At 37.2% G+C, this 25,400-nt stretch overlaps 1 protein-coding gene across 2 annotated transcripts in view; it reads right to left on the reverse strand.

Annotated features, from left to right (window-relative positions):
- The window catches only part of Nell1 (neural EGFL like 1), an 824,312-nt gene that overhangs the window by 37,904 nt on the left and 761,008 nt on the right, over positions 1 to 25,400 (reverse strand). The window contains exon 16 of one of the 2 annotated variants that reach the window (XM_070032056.1): positions 1,609 to 1,749. The exons of the other annotated variant lie outside the window; for it this stretch is intronic. Within the exon in view, the coding sequence (XP_069888157.1) occupies positions 1,609 to 1,749 (141 nt within the window). The remainder of the gene's footprint in view (positions 1 to 1,608; positions 1,750 to 25,400) is intronic. 2 annotated transcript variants of the gene reach the window in all.

Here is a 25,400-nt window from a genome sequence, read left to right on the forward strand (position 1 = left end):
TGTTTTGCTTTAGTGCTGGTACTAGGGCTTGAACTGAGTCTTGTACTCTCCCTTAGCTTTTTGACTCTAGGCTGGAGCTCTACCACTTAAGCCACATTTCCCCTTCTGGACTTTTACTAATTAAGTGGAGATAAAAGACTCTCAGATTTGCTTGTCTAGGGCTAGCTTTAAACCTCAATCATCAGATCTCAGCCTCCTGAGTAATTATAATTACAGGAGGAAGTCACCAGTGCCTGGCCAATTAATGTTTTCTTATCCACACATTTTTTTATGAGCTGCATACATGGAAAAATATCTGATAGTATGTAAGGAAAAAAAAGTGAAGACCTAGGATAAATGTAAACTTCCCATGAAGCTGCAAATCACACCCACCCCCCGCCACACACCACATACACACCCATACCCACACCTACCTACCTCTCACATGTACACAGAGAAATATGGATAGAATATGGAGCAGAATGAGAAATAAGAAGGAACATTTAAGATAATATCTAACATGCAATCAATTATCAGAATACTTCTATTAATTAGATACAGGCATGAGGTAAGTATTTTCCAAATAAAAATTTATTTAGAACTACAAATCTGTCATTTGACTGTAGAAGTCCAGCCCAGAGGTCTATGCTTTTAACTGCTACACTACACATAACAGTAATTTAAAGACTATGGTGTACAATTGATGCCCCCTGCCCATTATTCCCCAATTCATCTTTGCATTATAGCAACAATGTGGAGAAGTTAGAATAGCACTAACCAGGTCCTGGTAGAAGCTATTATGAAAAGAGTAGTAGGCAATGAGCAGATATCACAGGTTTTCCAAATCATATTTCCACTAATTCAGTAGCCTGAACTTTTGAACCTCTAATCAAAATATTTGCCCTCCAGGTTTGTCAAGCATTATGAATTCAGCTGAGCCCACATGACATGAAAGAAGACATTGGGAACAATGACATTTTTGATCAGTTGTCTGGATTTCATCAAACTTGGCAGGTTGGGAAGGTGAATAATTCCATCTGTTAACCTTCCCTGTGTACAGCATTTAACAAGACACAAGCAGAATGGTGATTGGAGGTAACTTTGCAACTGTGTTGCCTATATGCATTTAGTCAAAGGTTGCAGTTTTTAAATACATACCATACCACTGAAACATAACCATATATGTATCTATTATTCCTAGTCTGACATATGCACACGCAGGACCAGGAAGTACAATGACTTTTGACATACAAGAAATGGGGCGTAAACTGAACTTCCGAATTCTGAATTTGGAACTCTTTCCTCTTCTCCACAGCTGCCTCTCACACTGTCAACTATTTCCACAAGTCATCTTGGGTGTCCCTAAAAAGATGTAGACATCTATAACATACAGAAGTTAGGCTTTGTCCTGTGACTCTCCCAGTTTCAATTCAAAAGTTCTAACACCAAACACTGGAGAATCCCTGCTTTAATCTCCACATCGTAGAGGGTGGAGATTAAAAAAAAAAACACGAATGAATTTATCCACTGATTGGTTATATTTTATCACTGACAACTAAGCAGAGTACTGAAGAAGGCTGCCCTTCCTGCCAATGTCCATGCGGGAGTGGAGGACTGAAAGCTGCTTACCAATACAGGACTCCCCGGACAGTGAATAAGTCCCATCGTCATGGAAACCGCTTCTGCACTCACAGTGGTACCACCCTGGCAGGTTAACGCAGCGAGAATGGTTGTGGCACTCAATGATTCCCTCTGTACATTCATCAATATCTGCCTCAGAGAAAAACACAAGCCCACCAGGACATTAATGCCTTTTGTCACTAACCCTTCTATAAGCATGCTCATCTCAACATATGAAGTATAATGGAAAAGTCATCTAAAATGAAAGCTATAGGAAAAAAACAAATCCCATTTTTTTAACAGAATTGAAACCAATTGAAAGCACTGTTCATAGATGCTTTCTCACATATTGGATGAATGTTGCTCCTAACTGCAAATGCTATGTTTACATCTGACTAACCGAAAACTACATAGAGGGCATGTGGTACCAATTTGCTAATCAGTATATATGACTGTCTCCTAAATTAATTCCAGGCACTACTTTATATTCTTTGGAGATATTTATGAACAGCTTCATTCAGGAAACTATGAATTAAGTACTACTTAGCTGATTTAAAAAATATTGTCTTATATGAAATCAATGTATGCAGGGTGGGTTAAAAACTCAAATAAAAACAAATTAGGAAATCATCAAATCAGAACGTGTGTAAAAATGAACTTAATAGATACATTTCAGATGAAGACACACAAATAGCCAACACATCCATAGAAATGAGGGGAAATCATATCAGAACTACATTGACTCCATCTCATTCTGATCAGAATAGCTATGGTTAAGAAAACAAATAACAGCTGGGTGCCAATGGCTCACACCTGTGTTCCTAGCTACTCAGGAGGCTGAGATCTGAGGATTGTGGTTAAAAGCCAGCCTGGGCAGGAAAGTCTGTGAGAATCTTATCTCCAATTAGCCACCAGAAAACCAGAAGTGGTGCTGTAGCTCAAGTGGCAGAGCACTTGCCTTGAGCTGAAGAACTCAGGGACAGTGCTCAGGTCCAGAGTTCAAGCCCCATGATCGACCAAAAACAAACAAACAAAAACAAATAATAGCAAATGAGAATGAGGATTCAGAAACAAAGAAACCCTTACTGTTGGTAGGAATGTAAAGTAACACATCCATTATGGAAACCAGTACCAAGGTTACTTAAAATATCAAGATTAAACAGCCATATCACCTCTAGATATATAATCTAAATAATCAAATTCAGCTAATAGTAAAGACACCTGTGTACATGTGCTTATGGCAACACATAACATGATAGCCAAATTACAGACTCAGCGTAGGTGACTATCAACAGATGATGGTTAAAGAAGAGGCATACACAATAGAATTTTAATACATACACAATGGAAGTGAAATTATGTCATTTAATAGAAAATGAATCATCATATTAAGTGAAATCAGCCATTCCCACAAAGACAAGTATCCTATATTGTCTTTTACTTGGAAGTGAGGAGAACACTAAAAAGAAAAGTACTCAACCCCAAAACGAGGTCCAGGAAACAGAGGGAGGGGGATCTAGTAGGGAATAGAAGTACATTGAATCATACATGGAAATGTCATAATAAATCCCTTCATATGTACGCTTATATAAAATAAAATGTTGTAATATAAGAGACTTGGTCGTTTAGCTATACCTGTATGGAAAGAGAGGAGATGAACTTGGAATTAATTAACTTAACAAATGAGTACTCATATTTTAACACTGATTGCTAAACAAAGTGCCAGCAAATCAAAGCAGGCTTCCCCTTTGGCAAAGGTACAGGTAAAAGGGCATGACTGAAGGCTGCTCATCCACAATGGTCTTTCCTGACAACGAGTCCCTTACAAAGCTTCTCCTAACTTTAAGTCACAGATGAATTCTTTTTCTTGGAATATCTTAAACATCTCATGAAACTGGTGCTCAAGGGAACACAATTGAGGAGGTACTTTTCTAATTCATTTGAAACTGCTGGTTGACTGACTACTAGTAAGTTAATCAAAGACCTTCATCCTGTATTCATTCCTAATGAAAATAAGTCCCCTGGGCTTTGCACTTTCTTGTGAAATTCCTCCCTGTACAATTTAGGTTTAGTGCATAGATATTCCAGGCCCAGAGTCTTCTCTGTGAGCTAAACTTGGCTGCCGATTCCATCACAGAAAGAATACTTGTTGACTGCTATGCTGGGTCAGCCCATTCCTATAGAATCTACCCCCACCCCTGGCATGCACTGAGGACTTGGAATATAATGATTCCAGGCTAGGAATCTTCTGGTTCTCCTGGGAATATATGAATTATAGAATCTATAAATACAAAATTTGCTAACATAAAACATGATGAGTAAAATGCACTCTGGGAATCACATTGAATAGAAACCTGATGTGGGGATTAACTCAGGGACAATCAGCTACTACTGGTTCTATTATCCTGACAAGGCCTAAATTGAACATTGAGTGGTGAACATAGTTTGCAGTTCCACACTGCTGTCTCATGACATGCCAGCCAAGGAAAGAGGAAAGGCCCAGATACGATCCCGTCAGCTCTAGCTTTGCCTTTTATCACTAAAGCTCATCTCCGTGTTCAGTCCATAGAGTCTTTTCACAGCTAGCATCTTTTAAGCTCTTAAATGCCGTCTGTCCTTAGGACCTGGTGCTTCCATGGTATCTCTAGGTATTACAGTTATACTGCGTGTGCATTTATTATAAATCCCCAACAATTATACAGATTTCCACTTTTTCAAGTTTTAATAGGTATGAGTTCTTTAAAACATGGGCTGGATCATTAAAATGTTCAGAAATTGAAGTGAGGTATGATGGAGGACTGTGGTTCAGCCAGGAGATGGCTGACTCCAGGTGACAGAATCAGTCAGCTCTTTTTTTTTTTTTTTTTTTTAATACAGGCAGCAAGAGGCACAACCCAACCAGAGGACTGATTTTTCAGAAATGACTTATCTATGTGAGGCTGAAAGATAACTCTTTCTAATGGAATAGCAACGAATTTTACTTCTGACATTGACATCTCTCAGAGAAGTAGTGGTGATCTCCACAAATATGATATCTCACATTTAGGCTGCCTACAGGATTATAAGTAACATCTAGCCATAGTTAGTGTTTGACAAAAAATAGGAGATATAAAAGCAAAGGCATCTCAAGTAAAGCTTGTTTAATAAGTCAAAACTTATCTTGCTTCAGAAAAAAATCCTAGTTTATACATGTAATTGTTCACTCTTAAAACAATCCTGCTCTGGGAGAAAGTAAGGGAAGGGAAGACACTGTACTAAAGGTCATGTACTCATTACCTGATTCATATAATTATAATCCCAGTGTACACCTTTATATTAACAATAAAGCAAATAATAAAAATAAATACATAAAAACAAACACCTGAAAAAATATATTCCACTTTGGAGGACAAATTCTCTATTGTCTTAAAAATTGTCTCTCTGTTGTAAATTCCTAAGAAATTTCTAGACAGAGGAAGTATGGTAAGTGTAATGCAAATACTTTCTCAATTCTCCAAATTAAGTGATAAGACTAATAAGAGTTCTCATAATCCAGCAGGGCATAAATAATCTGTGCAGCACTGGGGATTTATAGCCAGTGAAGACAGTCTGACAGTTATATATCTGCCCCTTCCCCAAAGACTCCAGGACACTTCTAGCTTGCATTGGAAATGAGAAAAGGAGTCAATTTCTCCTTTGCACCCATGAGGCTCTTCCCACAGCAGATTCTGGGAACTCACTGTGAATAACTAGGACTCATCATATACTGGTACTTGGTAGTAAGGGCCTATCTCTGTTCTATGTGAAAGATCTACAAAGCAGATAATGCATTTTCCATGCAACCATTGCACACAGGAGGCCCTCAGACTTTTACCGTGTTCATAAAGTTGGCTATGTTTTTCTATGTAATCACAACCGTACAAATCCAAACACAGAAAACACTTAGAGGTTTTTTCAGCAATACATTGGAGAATTTACAAATTATACATGATGGATTCTCCCTAAGTTGGGACATGGCTGCCTTTGTCCTCAGGGATTTGTTTCTCCCAGTCAGCACTTGCTACTGGCAAACAAACAAGACAGATACTGTAGGAATAGGGTTCCTGCTAGTTCACTCCCAAATCCGACTCTTACCCAAGGAATTCTGATAAGTCACAGTGAGCCTGGCTGCACTTCATAGGAAGTCTGCCATCCCAAAAGAAATAAACAGAAAGTGCCTTATCTACCTATATTTAATTTTAGAATTTTGTTTGAATTTCAATACAATCTATCATAGACATAAAATGTAACAAAGAAATAAAAACATGATAGGGGATTCTAGAGAGTGGAACCAATAGCATTAATTTCTATTATCTTATTTTCCAAGTATCTGCTATACGATAACATTATTGACGAAGTCACATGCTGAACCATGGTAAAATCTGGTCCAAGACTCACTAAGCCCAAGTCCACCTTTATCCCTACTCTATTATATCATCATATTGGTAAATCATGAAAGATAACTTGTACAAAGATAATGCATTTATTCAGCTTGATAAATAAATTTGAGGTAAACATCAATTATTTTTGCATTATGGTGAATATTTCCACGATTGCTGAAATCCCATAATTCACAATTAAGGAAAAGAGATGTGCATACTTTCTTCAACTTCATCTAATGTAACTACTCCAGATGCCCACTGCCATTAATTCAGTACTTCTGCATATATTTCTTGGTCCATCCAAGATATTTTCTTTTGTGTCCAGCCCTCAAATGCAAGTTTCCAAAGAATAGGGACAGCATCTTATTAAGATTTGTATCCTTAGTAATTTAGTGATAAGCAATAACAATGTGCCAAGGGAAACTCACAGGTTTGAGTGAATAGAAAAATAAATGGACCAGTGGGCCACATGAAAGGAAAAATTAACAAGAACTGCAATGGAGATTCACAATACCAAGGTGTCCTGGCCCTGGAAAATGACAACATAAAATGCCAATTTATTAAACTAATGAATGGGACTAATTCAGTATTTGTTTTTCTGCTTAAGAGACCTGTTGTTTCTATTTAATGCTTTTATTTTTAATCTTAGAAAGTTTTAATGGGGCGAAATGACAAAGACAGGTATAATTGCCCTTACTGGACAGTCTTGCCTGTACCATAAGATATTTTTCTTTTAAAATAACAATGAGAAACAGATGAAGACCCAAGGGTTTTCATAAGATATGTCTTAAAATTTCATAGAATTCTATAAAGAATGCCAAATACATTATCTACTAAGAGCCATTTGCAGACAAATAGTGTGGTTCTTGTAAAATCCTGGTCTCCTATGTTAAATCTCCTTTCTATTTGAAAATTTATATAATCAGTAATGGTTCTCAAGATTATTTCTTCTTTTTCTTTTCTTTTCACTACTTTCTCATCTTCCCTTTTCTCTTCCTCCTCCTCTTCCCCTCCTTATTAGTCTATTTCTCTATCTGTCTGTGTCTCTCTTTCATTCTCTACCCCCAAAGGAGGGCCCTATAATAGCTGAATCATGGAGGTCACCCACAGAACTCAAAGCTGTTACAAAGTGATAATTTTCATATTAACTAGTTGAAGTTCACAATAAACTAGTGGCTTAATTTCCAGTCAGATGACACCTCTAAAAGTTTGCAGTGAGGTGTCACAAAAAATTACTTTGTATTTTTCTTTCAATAAAAATTTATAAGTAGTAAACATATTTCCCATTGTGAAATAGAGATGAAAAGTAAAGTCTCTAACTTTTAGACAAAGAATCTTTCAAGAGCAACTGCAATATAAAAAGATGAGCTATGACTGAAATGTGGATTCAAAGTTGTGGGCCAGTTGCTTACACCTTTAGTCCTAAATATTGAGAAGCCTGAGATCTGAGGGTCAAGGTTCAAAACCAGCCTGAGCAGGAAAGTCCATGAGACTCTTCTCTCCAATTAATCATCAACAAATCTGGAAGTGGAGCTGTGGCTCAAGTGGTAGAGCACTAGCATTTAGCAAAAGATGCTCAGGGACAGCACCCAGACCCTAAATTCAAGCTCCAGGATCAGCACTATTCAAGGTGTTAGAAAATATTTAATATAAATTCATTAATGTTGTTCTCTCTTTTTTGAATGGAGGGGCTTTTTTTGGTCTAAGAACAATACTTAAACTCTGTGTCCGACACTTTTGCTCATTAGCTAGAATTCTACCAACTGATCCATTCCTCCAACACACTATTCCTGAAAATTTGACAATGTTACTATTGTCCCAAGGTCCATATGTATTTAAGATCTAGAAATCACCATTTACTTCCAACTAGTTCTCAGGTTACAAGGTGTATTGAGTTTTCAGGGGGTATTTGGAGAATCCATTTGTTCTGTGTTTAGAAATGAACAGAACTTAAAAGTCTAGCTTACCTACACATTAACTTATTATTTGTTTGTTCCATCTGTATGTTGAAGAAAATAAAATCAAACTTCATAAGGTGGCTATGCACAAAAAGACTCTTAGTAAAACATAAAGTTTCTTCTAAATAGTAGCTTTGGGTAAATAATAATGTTAAATAAGTAGAAGATAGACTACTAGGGATTGCAAATAAGGGAAACCATGGGACCTGTGTTTCTTTGGGCCTGGCTTACTTCACTTAATATAATTTTTCCCAAGCCTTTCCATTTCCTAACAAATGGGGCAATGTCATTCTTTCTGATGGAGGCATAGAATTCAATTGTGTATATATACCACATTTTCTTGATCCATTCATTTACTGAGGGGCATCTGGGTTGGTTCCATATCTTAGCTATGTATTCTTAAAACTTCAAAAACAAATTTAACTTGCAACTGAATTGGAATTCAATTCAAAAATTCAAATTATAACCAGGAAACCATTTGAGGATAAGAGATTATTTCTGGACTTCAAACACATTCACATGGACTTGGCATAATTGTAAAATGTTCAGGAATAGTATCTGTGAATCTATTCTTCATATCTTTTATTCTTTTGAATCCTTCATCCTTTTATGGTTTTATTTATATATATATTTTAATATATATTTTTATTGTAAAGATACTGCACAGAGGGGTTACAGTTATATGAGCAAGGTAATGAGTACATTTCCTATCGAGCATTGTTACTGCTACCTTTGTTTTTCTCTTACTACCCCTTTCCTCCCCACCTCCCTAACTCCTCCCTCCTCCTCCCCCCCAAAGTTGTAAAGTTTGTTTTCAACATAGTGTCTTGTACATCTTGTTGTTACAATGGGTCAACCTGTATCCTTATTTCAGCATTTTGTTATTTCTCTTCCCCTCAAACATTCCTCAGAAGTTTATGTTTGAATGTTGAATGCTTATCATCTGATGATGCTATTTGGGAGATGGTGGAAAATTTGGTAAACTAGGCCTACACAGAAGAAGCATGTGAATAGGGTGGTTCATTTGAACACCCCTGGTCCTCCCCTCTCCTCTCTCCTTTCTATGAATGAAGTGAAGAATTTTCCCTTACCACATGGTTCTGACACCCATGATACTTTTGCCCAAGTCCATGGGAACAAGCAGCCATGGACTGAACCACCTGAAATTGGTCAATAAATGAGTTGTTTTCTCAGATATTTGGGCCAGCCACAGATACACGAGAGTAACTATTACAACAAGTTAATACCAGACAGGTAGGGTCACTGATGCAAATAAATATGGTCTTATGATAATTAAGCTTCTGGAACTGGTTCCTAGGGAAACTGGAAGAGTTTGAAGTCAAAGGCTGCTGAAAGTTTAAAATGCTATAAGCAAAGATCATTAGGTGATTAGGAACTCAAAGGACACAATATCAAGAGGAATATCTACAATGAAAGCTAGGTTCATGAGGTTCACATTAGAATGAGGACTAAGGCAAAGAGGAAAGACTGAGAATTCATTCCTGTGAGATACTGGCAAATAATCTGTGTACATTTTGTCCAGATCCTGAGATTTTTGGTGAAGCTGAGTTTCAAAGTGACAGGCTAATTACCAAGCACTCAATCTGTCCCTTGTGTTTTAGAGACTGCTTCCAGTCAAGCATATTGTGAAAATCCACAGGGGAATAAAACAATAGAAAAGAAACAAAAAAAACTTTAAAAAAAAGGAAATTGGTCAGAAAAGTCAGTATCAAGCTGGTGCTAAGACAAATTTTCTAAAGAGATTGCAAAGCTACCATTAGCAAGGGTTTTGCATAAAGACAAAAGGAAAGACACAGTGAGGACATCTCATTTATTAGTTAGACTCACCATAGCTTGAAGAGTATAAATGTGTACACTTCACTTAAAAGATTTTCCTTTGAGATGGCAGAGACACTGACACCTGCTATGTGCATTCCTGCACATAGAAGGTGCATTCCTGCCTAGAAAGTTGTATACTCAGGATTCCTTTTATTGTGCATATTCACCCACGCATTCAGAGGACACAGTAGTTTGGTCCAAGGGGACCTAGCTACTGCTTGAACTAATGGCAGACACAGAAGTCTTCATTCAATATCTGACAGGTGTATGCACGATGCTGCAATGACAACCCCAGAGTGTTGTGGATGACCAGAATGTGGAACGTCTGCTGAGGAAAGTCACAGGAAATGACTGGAGCTGGTCCAAGAGGAAAGTCACATGGGTTTCAAATAGCAAGGCCATAGAAACAGGGCTGAGCAATCCAATTGGAACGCACATCATGACATCATCTGTATTAGAAGCTAGACCCTGATCGCATTTGCCCTGCTAGATTTGGTCTTTCTTTGAACTCATTTGTCCTTTCAATGCTTCCCAGTCCCATCTTTGGGAATGGGAATATTTATTTTGTGGCATTGTGTATTGGATGTATGTGAATTGATTTTTATTTTTATAGTAACTCTCAGGTAAGAGATTGCCTCAGATCTAAAAATAAAACAAAAGCAATAAGAAAATAAGAAATTATCTTCAGCACCAATCACAGGTTATTCAGTTATCTATAGAAATACAAAAAATTGTCTGCTGAGCCTCAGAGTCCATGTGAAAATGTACAAAGCAGAAAACACTTTGTAGTTAGATATGCCTGAGTTTAAATGCTGTTTAAACTCAGGCATATCTAACTACATCACTCTGAGCAAGTTATTTATTTTTTCTTGGGCTTTGGTCTCCTTGGTACTTACATGAGGATAATATTACCTGGCTCATAATGTTTCTTTAAGGGTTGAGTGAGATCAGTGTAAAGCGATGGCCACACAGACATCCATTAGGTTGGTAACTAATATTGTTCTCTAAATTACAGTCCTGACATGCCCAGTGAAAAACTGTGTGTCCATACCAAGACAGACAGTCTGAGTCCTCAGTTTTCCTTTTCTCACATGAAAAATGAAAGAACTGTGCTACTGTGCATTTGAGACTTCTTTCTAGCCTGAAATTCCTACAGGAAGCGATATCTCAGCTTAGGCTGATGCCTTCATTTACTATTGGTCAACTGAATGACCAGTAGGTTTAAGTGTACCTTAGTTCTTCATTATCCACAGTGCAATTTTTAAACAAGTGTTGTCTCTGCTTCACAAACAAGGCTTCAATAAGGTATGAGCAAGCTGCAAATAGCCAATTAATTTCTACTCAAAATGTATGGTAATATTGTTACTGTTATTTTCTTTCTAAGTGCTGATTAATAACTAGTTTTGATCCATTAAACTAAAAGCAACCTGCTGTCAATAATGGGTTCAAGTGCATTGGTGATATGGTTGCTGGCTCTTTGTAAATCTCTTTCATTATTGATGTTTCACAAGCTAATCAGTTTCTTCTTAGCTGGGCACTTTTATCTCTGATGCTTTTCTTTTTGATTATGTTTTCTCTAAAATTAGTACATTTTTTCCCATAAAGAATCTATGTACTGGAGATTCTTCCTCTGGCACAATTTCCAAACATTCTTGCTATTCATTTTTCTACATCTGCTTCCAACATTGTGTGTTTCTGTTGCTTATTCTCACAGACCTGAATGAGTGCAAGAGCCACTCTGGCTAGTCTTTCTGTTATTTCCATCTGCTACCTAGCAACAACAGGTAAATCATCACTCAAACAAATCACTTAAGAGAGATTTAATTAAAATACTCTAGCTTTTCTACCACTTGAAAACAAATTCTATTTGCATTAAGTCACATTTTAAGACAACATTTTCATCCTTTTATTTGCATAAAAATTGAAGATTAAACAATGAATACTTTTTTAAAAAACCCACTACTGTGTAGAGTCTTAAATTGCCAAGAATATTCTCTTATTCATACAAGGCAAATTTCCTTACATGAGCCTCTGTACATTCTTGCAGTGTAGACATATAGAAGTTGAACCAGTATGAACACTGAAGTTTCACAAATCATCGAAGTAAGTTTTTTATATACTATAAGCCTGAAAATTCTATGATGATAGGGTTTTTCTTTTTTTCCTGATTCTCTAGTCATTACCATGATCCTTATTATAACTATCTCCTACTAGACATTCAAACCATTTTAAAAAAAATGACCTGCCTTTCACCATTTTATTTTTATTTGTTAAAATTCTTCAGCCCCAAACCTTTTGGTTTGGTGGAATTGCCATATCTTTCCATCTAACTCCATTTCATGCTTCCCAACCTACAAAAGATTGGTTTTGACTTGAAATCCAAACACAAATTTTAATTCCACCGCGAAGCTCTCTTTCTTTTCTCTATATTTTACAATATTGATAGCTCTACAACCCCATTTAACTCTGACACTCATTTAGAAGATTCTGTCTCCTGCTGTAACTTTTTCTTCCTGAAAAGAAAGTATTTCTGAAGTTCTACTTCTTAATAATTTACCATGTGTCAGGTCCTTTGACAAGTGCTTTATACTCCCTACTCTATTTGATCTTCAGAATGGTTCTGAGATAATTTGAATTTCCTTCTTTTGCAGAAAATGGGTGTTTATGCATTGAATGATAAAGCCATGGCAAAATTTTGGGGCAGTTCTAAAGTGAGGATTTAAACCAAGGTCTTTGATTGCTATATATGTATACCAACCATCACTTTACATTCAGCCTTCTGAGCATTTGGGGTAAAAGAAGAAACTTGTCTTTAATAGTCACCTGTGACTAACTCACTTTAATCCTAAAGTGAATTAACCATTGTTATCAGGTTTGCAGGTAGAAGAACTGAGTGAGTTAAGCCAATGCTATTCCTAGGTATATAAACAAACAGGATCAAGTGACTCAAACTAAGAAAAAAATGGCAATAGAAACCAAGCTTACTCTTACACAGACACTGGAGTTATTAGAACTTTAAAGAGATTATGGTTTACAGACTTAGAATACAAGCATACTCAAGTAAATAGTGGACAAAATTCTAATGTCAAACAAAACAGAATAGAGGTCGGATTTATCATCCCATCTGAAAAAAACTAAAGACAAATAAAACTAACACACTTGAAAAAAATAATTTTCAAGATACTGGCAATTAAGCAACAAATGAGAGTGAGTCCTAAAAAACATGAAACAGGAATTTGTGATTGTCCTGGTTGCCTGATGGAAAGAGTACCTGTTTGCGGCTCATGAAAGAGGATCCTGAGAGATACTATGCAACAGGAGGAGAAAGCTGGCAGGATGGGAAGACTAAAGCGGCTATTGTATGCTGGGCAGAGTGTTATATAAAAGAAAGCTGCACCAACAGAGAACTTTAACGTCCTGCAGAGACTACCATTCAAATATTCAGTGCTAAAGAAAACTAGGTTGATCAAATTACAAAGCTGATGGAAGAACACCAGAAAGCTGAGAAGTAACAGTTCCTGGTGTTCAGACATGAGGCAAAGAGTGCAATCTTCTTCATGTTGGAGGAGAAAAAAAAATCTCATAATCAATTGAGTAATATTGGATAGAGCACACTGATGTGTCTCACCTTAATAGTGAAGAATAATTTACTTGAGTACTTAACTGTTAAGAAAATGTTTAAACCAGTTGCAAAGGTGACCCATGAATACAGCATATATCTGTAAAGGAAACACATTGGCTCAAAAATGAAAAAGAAAGAATGAGAAAAGAAAGGAAGAAAGAAAGAACAAAAAACAAAAGAAAAAGAAAGCAAGATAGAGGAGGGGGAGGGAGAGAAAGGAGGGAGGGAGGAAGGACGAGAGGAAGAGAGGAAGGAGGAAGGAAGGAAGAAAGGAAGGAAGGAAGGAAGGAGTAAAGGAAGGAAAGAAGGAAGGAAGGAAGGAAGGAAGAGCTAAAGACTCTAGACATGATGTGATCTGTGTTAGCAGAATTAAAACTGCTTCAATATCTCCATATGTTCATCACCATATTTATCTTGCTGTAAACAAAAATATCTTCATGTGGTCCTGGTGGCTTAGGCTAAAATTGTCCCAAAGCTATCAAAAATATAAATTCTTTCCAACAGTATTGAGATAAATTTATAATTGGCTTTAATCACTTTCATTTGCAGAATCCTGAACTAAACTTGCTTGGGTTGTAGCTAACCCTAGAGCAAAACAGAATTGAGGAGGCAAAGCTACCTAAGAACTGTTAGAAGGGCAACACTATAATGGTGAGTTTGTTCAAAGAAGTAATGAGAATGCTACTACACCAGTGAATTGTAAGATGGAGGTACTAGCTCTAGAATCCACGCTAATTTGGCAATGTGTAGCTTTGTCTGGAATGCTTCAAAATCTAAAGGGCATCCGTCACATCTATTCTCCTCTTACTATCAGGTCAAAGTTCTCAACATATATCCATTTTTGTCAAGAAGCCAAATAGAGCCAGGCAGTATATCTCATATTTCTAAAATCCTAGCAATTGGGAGGCTGAGATTGAAAGGATATGTTTTCTTATGTATATTGTTACATATTATTATATCTTTAAACTGTTGTACAAAGGGATTTCAGATTAAAATGTCAATTTATGAGTAAAATTCATCTTGATCAATGTCACCCCTTCCATTTGAAGCAAACTGACATAAAACATTTGTGAAACCCCATTTCAATTATTCAAAAGCTAGGCCCAATAGTATTATACCTATTATCCAGCTATGCAAGAAGTCGAACTAGGAACATCATGGTCCAGGCCTGCCTGGAAGAATGGAAACACCCAATTTGAAAAATAACTAAAGCCGCCGGGCGCTGGTGGCTCACACCTGTAATCCTAGCTACTCAGGAGGCTGAGATCTGAGGATCGCGGTTCAAAGCCAGCCCGGGCAGGAGAGACTGTGAGACTCCGATCTCCAATAAACCACCAGAAAACCGGAAGTGGCGCTGTAGCTCAAGTGGTAGAGTGCTAGCCTTGAGCTGAAGAGCTGAGGGACAGTGCCCAGGCCCAGAGTTCAAGCCCCACGACCGACAAAAAAAAAAAAAAAAAAAAAAAATAACTAAAGCCAAAAGGACCATGGTATGGCTAAAGTGGCAGAATGCCAGCCTATCAAATTCAGGAGCTAAATTTTAATCCCAATACCATTAAAAAGGCCAAGTGGTGGTAGTTTATGACTGTAATTCTAGCAATTCAGAAGCTAAGATCAGAGGATCACAGTTCAAAAGCTAGCCCAGGCAAGAAAATTCATGAGACGCTTATCTCCAGTTAATCCCAAAAAATGCTAAGGTGGAGCAGTGGCTCAAGTGGTGGACCTGGAGTTCAAGCCCTAAGACTAATACATGCCATGAGTGCACCCCCACACACACCAGAAACAGAGAGAAGGGGGGAGGGAGAGAGGGATTGAGGGAGAGAGGGAGAGAGAGAGAAGGGAAGAAAAAGAGAAAGAGAAAGAGGATGGTTAAAATGGTCTTATTATGACCCCATGAATTACATGAATTAACTATAAAAGAAACCATAGAAAATTTTTTTATTGTGAAAATACTGTACAGAGGGATCACAATTACATGGGCAAGGTAATGAGTACATTTTTATCAAGCATTGTTGCCTCCTCCTTTGTTTCCCTTCCCATTCCTTCCCATTTCTCCCTCCCTCCCCAGTGGCCCCCTCACCCCCACCGGCCAAAGTTGTAAAGTTCGTTTTTCAACATAACATCTTGTATATCTCATTGTTGCATGGGTCCACCTGTATTCCTATTTAAACATTTTTCTTTTTCCCTTCCCCTCCACAAATTATACCAACATCAAATACAGTGAAAACAGCGGTTATACCGTGGGGGAGGGACATATAAAGCAACAAAGAAATCATCTTATAAATATGTTAGAAACAATCCAAGAAAGAAAAAACATTTGAGTCCTTATCTTGGGTTCATTTCGCCTAACATCAATTTATCTGACCTTTTCTGCTTGTCTCAGACATATACTAGTTAGCTCCCCTATGCCCCAGCAATCCCATTTTTGGGCATTTACCCAAATAATCACAAACAAGACCATACTAAAGCTACCAGCACAACTACTGTAGCACTATTTGCCATAGCTAAGATATGGAACCAACCCAGATGCTCCTCAGTAGATGAATGGATCAAGAAAATGTGGTATATATACACAATGGAATTCTATGCCTCCATCAGAAAGAATGACATTGCCCCATTTGTTAGGAAATGGAAAAACTTGGAAAAAATTATATTAAGTGAAGTAAGCCAGGCCCAAAGAAACATAGGTCCTATGGTTTCCCATAGAGAATTTTTGAAATATAAAGTAAGTAACACCAGGTATCTTTCTTCCACATAGACAATTGCCAGGTAAAGATCTGTCCAAGGGGGAATTTTGAAATTCTGGTGTGTTTAAGGAGTGTGACTTCCAGGAAAGGGCTTAAGGGTAAAATTCAATCACCATTTGCTGGTAGCTTCACAGTACAAACATATTCCTCACTGTCCAGCTCTGAAGAAGGAAACTACTATCCAGCTTGTTTGGTTCCCTCCACTTCCACATTCTGAATGATACACCCTCCCACTCTTTATAGTAGAACAATTTGGGTCCACATACAGTAATCCCTAATCTCAGGATACTTGGGGCTATATTCCAACTTCAGGAACTCAATCACTCATGGTTAAAATTAGTGATTCTAAAAAGTTTATCATCAAGCTGACAGCATTAATACTAGCAGAGATCATATTGTAAAATAATTACCAAGTCCTTAGGTACTGGATGAGAAATTATTGGGGCAAACTCAGAAATATGCAAACCCCAAAAACTTGAATTTGAGCTCTTATATTTTTAAGCTCCAGGACCAGAAAAAAAAAAAGAATCCTTGGGCAAGACAACAGCAAAACAATTCTGGATTATGCTTTATTTTCTTACTTAAAAGAGGATATTGAGTTGGTGTTTAATTTAGCCAGAGAAATGCTAAACATATCCCTTTAAGTCAGGTCCATGTTTTTTACATGAAGACTTTCAACCATTTTGCATTATTCATCATAGAAGTATTTATGCAGACATGATAAATAAGATAATTTGCCTCCAAATAAACAGTAGCTTCTGTCCTCTCTGAAAAATGAGAAATTTAAGTCAGTTCTTTCACGAGCTTTACCTTATTTCTGTCACCCTTGAAGTGCATCCAGAGAAAATCCTTTTATGTTGTGGACTGGTAGACAGTAATCATCATAATGAAAAAGTCATGTCGAGAAAAAAATATAAGACTATCAAGTTCACAAAGTTAGTACTTTCTGCTTATGGGAGAATAAATAACATTATCTCCTTTTTGGAGAAGAAATTCAGAGATGATTTCATAGAGTACCAGAGTTAAAGATTTCCAAAGAGCATTTATGCCATCTGTGTGGGTGTACTCCTACATTATCCCAGATATACCTGGCTTGAGTTTTTGTAGGGCTGGCATAGCTCTGAGCAGATCCTAAAACAGGGCTGGCTTCCCTGGGTCAGTATGAGTTTCTCAGATTGGAAAGGTTGGAGTGAGGAACAAGTAACTGCATGTGGGATTGAAGGTACTGCATCACTTCTTGATGAATGTTTATAAACATATATCTTGGAAACACAACAGGTAAGTAAAGAGAACAGATTTGTGAGAGGCTAGATTAGAGGAGAGAGGAATCACTCTTAAATGGATTTGAGGATTATGCTATTGCCTGTAGCCATTTGTTTGATGGCCTTTTGCATGTTCTGAAGAAACAAGAACTCCTTTCAATTATATGGGCTAGTCATTGTAATATTGGTGATGACTAAGAATATCTAAACTCCAGACATACTGAGAAGTCATTGAACCATAGAGGAATACAGTAAATTTTTTTTCTTTCTTTTCTGTGTAAATATTGGAGCTCAAACTTAAGGCTTGTGTTTTCTCCTTAGCTTTTTTGTTCAAAGTGGTGATTTACCCTTGATTAACACCTCCACCTTTTGTTGGATATTTGAAGGTAAGAGTCTCATGGATTTGTCTGTCCAGGCTAGCCTTGACCCAGATCTCTGTCTTTTGTACTCAAGATTAGGATTAAAGGTGTGAACCACCTGTGCCCAGATGAGAAATAAAATTTTATATCCTCTGAAGTGAAGGCCATATATTCCAAATGGCAGGTAATGAACATTGAGAGAGAACATGTCCTGCCCAAGAAAATCAGCTATAATGAAGCTACAAGAAATGTCATCATGTTTGTTGAGATTCCAGTGAGCTTCCATACATCATCCAGTTGATGGCAAAATAGCTAAATCTTGCTATAAGTTTGTTTGAGTTTATATTTTATTTATTTATTTTGCTAGGCCTGGTGCTGTTCCTGAGCCTCTTTGTGCTCAAGGCTAGTGCTCTACCACTTAAGCCATGGTGCCACTTCCAGATTTTCCTGAGTAATTTATTGGTGATAAGATTCTCACAGGACTTGCTTGCCCCAGCTGGCTTTGAACCATGATTCTCAGATTTCAGTCTCCTGAGTAGCTAGGTTTATAGAGGTGAGCCACCAGAACCAGGCTTGGTTTTATTTTTTGAGACAACACTTAAACCAATCAGACGATGTACAGCATCTAAAATATGTTTTCATTGAACTCGAATTCAATCATCACATTTTCACTTGGGGAAAATTGAGATCCAATGCAAAAACTGATTTGTCTAAGGTTTTCTAGCTAGTTGGACAAATACATAATGTTCCATGCATCATTTCACTAGCAGTTTATAAAAGAACAATGCCAACTGGTTAGACATGCTTAAAAACAGTGTATGTGTATAATGTCTTGTGCTGTGCATACAGGAATTCATCACCTATGATGTGCTCAGGGACTTTGCTAAATGCTGAAATTATAAATGTGGACATATTGTGTTCTATGGCTATTAAGGAACCTGGCTGCACCGTTTTAATCCTCATGGAAATACTGGGAAGTAGAATGTATTGATCTCATTTTCTAGATTAGAAAACTAAGAGGGTATGTCAGATTTTCAAGATAATACATGATAGAACTGGATTCAAGTCTAGATCCTTCTATTGGCAAACACTGTTTCTCTACTGTGAAATGTTGCCTCTCCCCCCCCCCCATCTTCTTTAAAATCGAAAAGTAAGCACACAGACTCTGGCTTTGTGAACCTTGTACTGAGGGAAGCAGACACAGAAACAAATACTTTTCTGAGGGATGCTCAGGTCCAATGTTACTGAGAAACTACGGGACTGCTAGGAAGATACCAGGAAGTACTCTGTAGAGCTTTAGTTGTTTCCCTCTCAAACTGGAGTGAACCAAATTTTGTATGTCAATTTGTTCCTTGTGATATCCAGACAATGATCAAAGTCAGATTATGTACTCCCTGAGAGGGTCTTTTTGATGTGAAATACTGTGTCATGAAAGCTTGGACATAATAGTGACTGAATCTTTTAGGGTTGGTGCAGCTCTAAGAAGTAGAGATTTGGTGCAGCATAATCAATGTACTTTCACATTCAGGATTTGGTTTGATCCTCACATCCCTAATGTGAATTGAGCACCTCAGGGTTCAAATTCTCTTTCAAGCATGATGTGACTGAGGCCCTCAGAGCAAATTGCTGAAGGTGAAGAAGCCCAGACAAGTTCTTCTTTGAGCTGTATGTTCTTTGCAGCCTAATATACTACTTACTGGAGAATTTAAGGTGGAAAGAAAAGGAAGTTACTGGCAAGAAATAAAAAAGGTCCCTTATAACAGGTATAGTGTCTCAAGCCTGTCTGGGATGTAGAAATCAGGGGACACAGGTTCAGGTTCCATTCAAAGACAGCTGAGACAAAAAAATTTGAGAGACTCCATTTCAACCAATGGCAGGGTTAGAGTGGCATGTACTTCTCACCCCTAGCAAAGTGGTGAAGTGCAAAGTAGTGGGATCAGAGCCTAGTACATCAGGGCACACAAAGAGAACTTATCTAGAAAATGACCAAGGCAAAAAGGGGCTGTAGTTATGGCTCAAGTGGTAGAGTACTTGGTTAGTAAGCATAAGACACTAAGTTCAACCACACTAAGACCAAAGAACAAAAAATGTAGCACTAAGATAATTCATTACTTATTGCAGTAGGACTTGAATTCTTTTGGCTGAGCTTTTGTCCTGTGTCTTTCAGTATTGTGGGTAAGATTTTCAAAGATAGACTTTCAGAAGGATGTCAAGATTTAGTAGCCATAACAAATCCATAGTTTTTTAAAAAAAATTATACTGAGGGCCACTTTAAGGATGGTCAGTACGTAAAAATGTGAAATGTCTAAATATCATAAAAAGCAGAGTTAGAGGAATATTGTTGTTAAGTTGTATCAGTGTAAGATGATGAAGAAAGGTGAAGGTATATTTTTATTCTTGTTGTTATTATATTAGTGTGAATTAATTATAATATTAATCATAATATTAGTTGTATTATATCACTATTAATTAATTGTAATATGAATTGTAAATTAATTGTAATGTTTCCATGCTTGTATATAATGCACTTAGATCAAATTCTCCCCTTCTGTTTCTTTTCCTTAGTCTTCCTCTGCTCCCCACCTTTAACGGATTTGGGGTTTTGGTGGGGTTCATAAGGTTATTTTTCACACATATAGATTATGTACCCCATCATATACACTTTTGCTCCTCTTTCCCCCTCTTCTGCTGCTTCCCTGCAAAAGTTCCCTTTTTATAATCATGACAGATTATCATTGTTTTAGGTCTAAGGCAAAAATATGGCATCTGTCTTTCTGAGCGTTGTTTATCTCACTCAACATGATGATTTCCAGTGCCATCCTTTGTCCTGAAAACAACATACCTTCATTCTTGCCTTTCTGTGTATTTACACTACATTTTCTTGACTTGTTCATTGGCTGTTAGGACCTAGGCTAATCCCATAGCTTGGCTATTGGGAATAGTGTTCCGATAAGCATTAATGCACAGACATCTTTACCTATGCTTTATCTTTTAAAAGCTTTCTGTGTTTCATCATTGTAGTACCCCCGCCCTCCCCCTCCCCCGTGTCCTATCTCATCTTCTAGTAGTAGAAACATGCCTTCTGGAAAGGATTCTATCAGCCAGGGACATCATATTCCATGAAGATCACCAATGACACCAAATTCTTGGTTTTGCAATGAGATCAAGGGATAAATAATTTGAAAGCCAATCCTCAACAAAATGGGACAGAGCAGGACACTCTAAAAATAACAGGTTTCCAACTCCTTTGGAAGGGAATGTTCTCAACTCCTTGTGCTGGATTTGTTGCTGTAAAGTAGCATACATACCCAGACAGTTTTCCCTCTGGCAAGAAACAGCCCTACACAATGTTAAACCTTGAGCTTCTGTACACATATTCTGAATTCTTACAACAAACATAATGAACTTGATAACTCTTAAGCCATGCTGAGTTTTCTTTCTCTAATGTATTAATTTTAAAATTACATAATGATAGAATCAGCCTAGATTCAAGAAGGCCATGGATTTAATTTTCTTCTATTTTTTTGGTAGTACTAAAGCTTGACCTCAGGGCTTTATGCTTATGAGACAGGCTCTCTACCACTTAAGCCATGTCTCTAGCACACTTTTTGCTCTGTTATTTCTGAGATAGGGTCTCACACTTTACCAGGGATGAATTGTGATCCATTTATTTCTGCTGCCTACTGTAGCTAGACTGTCAGGCATATTCTACCACACTCAGAATTTTCTGCTGAGATGGGGATTTTTGAACTCTTGCCTGAATGGACTAGAACCAATATTCTTCTAGTCTCAGCCTTCTGCGTAGCTGGAAATATGGATAGGAGCCACCAGCTTATTGAAAATCTTGTACTGTTTTTCTGTACTATGTGATGATTACATCACATAGTACAGATTTAGTAAGCTTTTAGTATCTTTATTCCCTGTAACTCCTAAGAATAGAAATTAATACCAGTATCCATTAGCCCAGCTCTGTGTATCCTGGAGTCTCCACAGCATCAACATTCTTCCTCACTCTCACAAACTAATCAGGTCAGCTCTGATGTAAGACATGTACTATGGATTCAGCCCAAACAAAGCTCAAATTTAGCTTCACTCCTTCCTGGACATGCCACCATATGCCAACTACTGAAGTCCTAGTTTCTTACTAGAAAAATAGAGGAAATAATCATTAGGTCATTGGAATATAATATATAAATGGATTAGTGACCCCAGATTTCAGAATCCATGGTGAATAGCAGGTGACATTCATCACAAACCAAATTCATTTAATCAGGTGTTGGATTATTTTACAACGTGATTATCTCTGACTCAGGGATTCCAGGGATGTGTTTGGATACCTAGCATATATGTCTTTGAGAAAGATCACACCATCACTTTTAGTCTACCAGTTCATTTTTCCTTTTCAATCCATGAAGTATAAAAATGTTTTACAAAGTACAAAAAGGTGTATTTATTTTACTGGAGTAGTAAAATTAGAATCATCATAACCTGTAAAACCATTTGTTTTTAGATACAAAGTCACCAACACCATAAATGAATACCACACAGCACATAGGAATTCTTTGATTAAAGAATACCCCAATATTATTTTTTACCCCAATATTATTTCTGGATAAAAAAATCAATAACCGGGGCTGGAAAGGTGGCTCAGTGGTAGAGCTCTTGCTTTGCAGGCATGAGGCCCTGGGTTCGATTCCTCAGCACCACATAAGCAGAAAGAAAAGAAAAAAGAAAAAAAAATCAATAACCTTCCAAGAAGAAATACTTTGGATTTAGCTTTCATTCCCATTACACAAATATTATTTCACAGGCATTAATTTCTCCTATGGTGTTGACTATAATTTACTGAGTAAATTGTGCTGGAGGGTGGAGAATAACAAACCTTAATTGAACAGCAGGGATGGGATGACTAGAGTTGACAAGTACCTTTTCTGTACAGCTTCAGTCCACTGCCCAGGGTCCCAGACTGTAGCTAACAATGGGTTTACTTCTTAAGAATAAATTTTCTGCCCAATCAGCTTGAATGTTTGCTTTGATTGGAAATACAAGTGCCACAAACGTCATTCTCTTACTCTAAAATGACCAAATATGTTTTTCCTTAATAATCAAGTGCATCAATCATCTATTGAGCAATAACTGCATGGCAGAGAATTTACACAGAGTTTGAAACAGTACATTTAGAGAAGCAGAATACAATGAGTTTGTTGTTTTATTTCTAGTGAAACTGTCTTTTCTAGTAACAACTTTTATTTCAGACCACTTGAGTTTGAATTCAACCTTTACTGCTGCATGGCTTTCAAATATTGTTTCTCAACTCCCTCCTCTTTTAAACTAGAAATAATATGTCTTCCTTGTAGACATTTTGTGACTACTAAATGAAGCACAATACTATCTGTGGTAGATGACAACAAATGTTTCCATATTTCCCACTGTTATCAGTAGCATAAAATTGACTGAAAACTCTTTCTGCCTCAGAGAACTCATATTCCTTGAGAGAGATAAGCACATATAAGTGAAAATATCAGACAATCTTATAATACAGTTATATGTCAAATGCAATAAGTTTAAAGCTATAATATCATCTTCTTTAATAGTGAAACAAAGTAAATTCCTTGCATGACATATTCCTTAGTGAAATAAATTCAATAAAGCAATTTATAAGTGATGACTTTCTCTAATTCGTTTCCCAATCTTTCTTCTTAAACAGAGGTGGAATAAAGTGCTTTTTGTATGAGTGGTGAAAAGAGAAGGAAAGTTCAGATCAGCATTAACAAGAAGCAAGCAAGCCCCCTTCAGGAATTTGAAGGAATCCCGTGTGCTTAATATTCTTTTAGGTCATTGCTCTGAGACTATTTCATCAAAATGTGCACCAACATCTCCACTTTCCTGCAAAGACATGGGAACTATATACTCAGTAGTAAATGAAGGTTGAGGAGAATCATTATCAGATAGCAAGCATCAAGTGGTTGGCAAAGTCCAGATGGCTTTGAATCCTGGAACTGATCACCTTGACTTATCTGACAGGCTTATCCCAATTATTTCTTCCATCTGATTATGTTACTACCTTGTTACCATACAATATGGTATTTTTAGGTTCACATTCTCCAATATATATGTTTGCATTGTGTCAGGGTTTTAGAGGGAGTTTTGAACTATATTATACTCTCTATAAGAAACAGATTGTCCTTGTTCTCACCCCATCCTCTCGCCTTGTTTTGCAACACCCCAGATATGCTGGTCTGTTTAAATCCACCATTAGAGGGTTTACACTAAGTCCCTGCCTTTCCTAGAATGTTCCTAATAATCACAACCAGTTCTTTTATTATAGAGCTCTCACCTCAAATGTCACTATCTCCAGATTTCTTCCCTGAGTACTAGTTTTGAAGTAGTTCCATTTTTTTCTTTTTCCTGCATTCTTTTCCGTGCCTCACCCATCAGTATCTGACCATAATTAGTATGTTTTTGCTTGTTGTTAAGCTTTATTCTCAATAAGGTAAGCCCCTCAGGGAAGAGCCTTGTCTATGTTGTCCATTCTCATGCCTCCCAGTAAGAAGCTTGTTTGAGTCATTGCCTAGGCCCTGCTGTGATACATAAAGTAAGCTATGTAATAAGTCCCTTAATATAAAATGTACAAATATGAAAGCTATAGGAAACTAGAAAGTTTTACAAAAAGTGAAAGACTATTACAGTGAATACATCTGATGGAACATGTTGAACATAACCTCTTAATCCTGGATGTATCATCAATGAACAGCATCCTATCAAACACTTACTGGGCTGACCACTCTTCTAAATATTTTACATGTGTTAGATCATGTAACTGTCTTAGGAACCTGATACTACAGCTACTACTATTATTCTTACAGATGAAGAGATAGATGCCAAGCATAGTTATAAAATTTACTGAAGTTCACATGCTAGGAATGGAAGAAGGTAACAGAAATCATGCTATATTGTCTCCATTCTCTTAACACCTTTCTTAACTATTCCAAAGCAAATCATGGAAATAGCAAGCATGATAGTTTAGTTATTCCTAAAAGAGAAAAAATAGCCTAGACAGTAGATCTAGGACAGATGGTACAAATGAAACACTGGGAAGAGGAAAAGTCACACACTACATTGCAAAATCACAAGCAGAGGATTCAAAGGGAAATGGGGGAGTGAATATGAAACACTTGAGAGGGTTCAAAAACTAAATTATATTAAGTGAAGTAAGCCAGGCCCAAATAAACATAGGTCCCATGGTTTCCCTTATTTGCAATAACTAGTATATGTCCGAGTCAAGCAGAAAAGGTCAGATAAGTTGATGTTAGGGGAATGAACCCCAAGATAAGTATTCAAATGGTCTTTTTTCTTTCATGCAATTGTTTCTATCATATTTATAAGATGATTTCTACGTTGCTTTGTATGTCCCTCCCCCACAGTATAACCCCTGCTTTCACTGTATTTGATGTTGGCATAATTTGTGGAGGGGAAGGGAAAAAACAAATCATTTAGGGATACAGGTGGACCCATTGCAACAATAAGATGTATAAGTTGTTATGTCAAAAAATGAACTTTACAACTTTGGCGGGCGGAGGGTGAGGGGAGGATCAGGTGGGAGTATGGGAAGGGATG

The sequence above is a fragment of the Dipodomys merriami genome, unplaced genomic scaffold (genome assembly GCF_024711535.1).
Source record: "Dipodomys merriami isolate MVZ:Mamm:240054 unplaced genomic scaffold, mDipMer1.0.p SCAF_21, whole genome shotgun sequence".
In the NCBI taxonomy this organism is placed as follows: Eukaryota; Metazoa; Chordata; class Mammalia; order Rodentia; family Heteromyidae; genus Dipodomys; species Dipodomys merriami.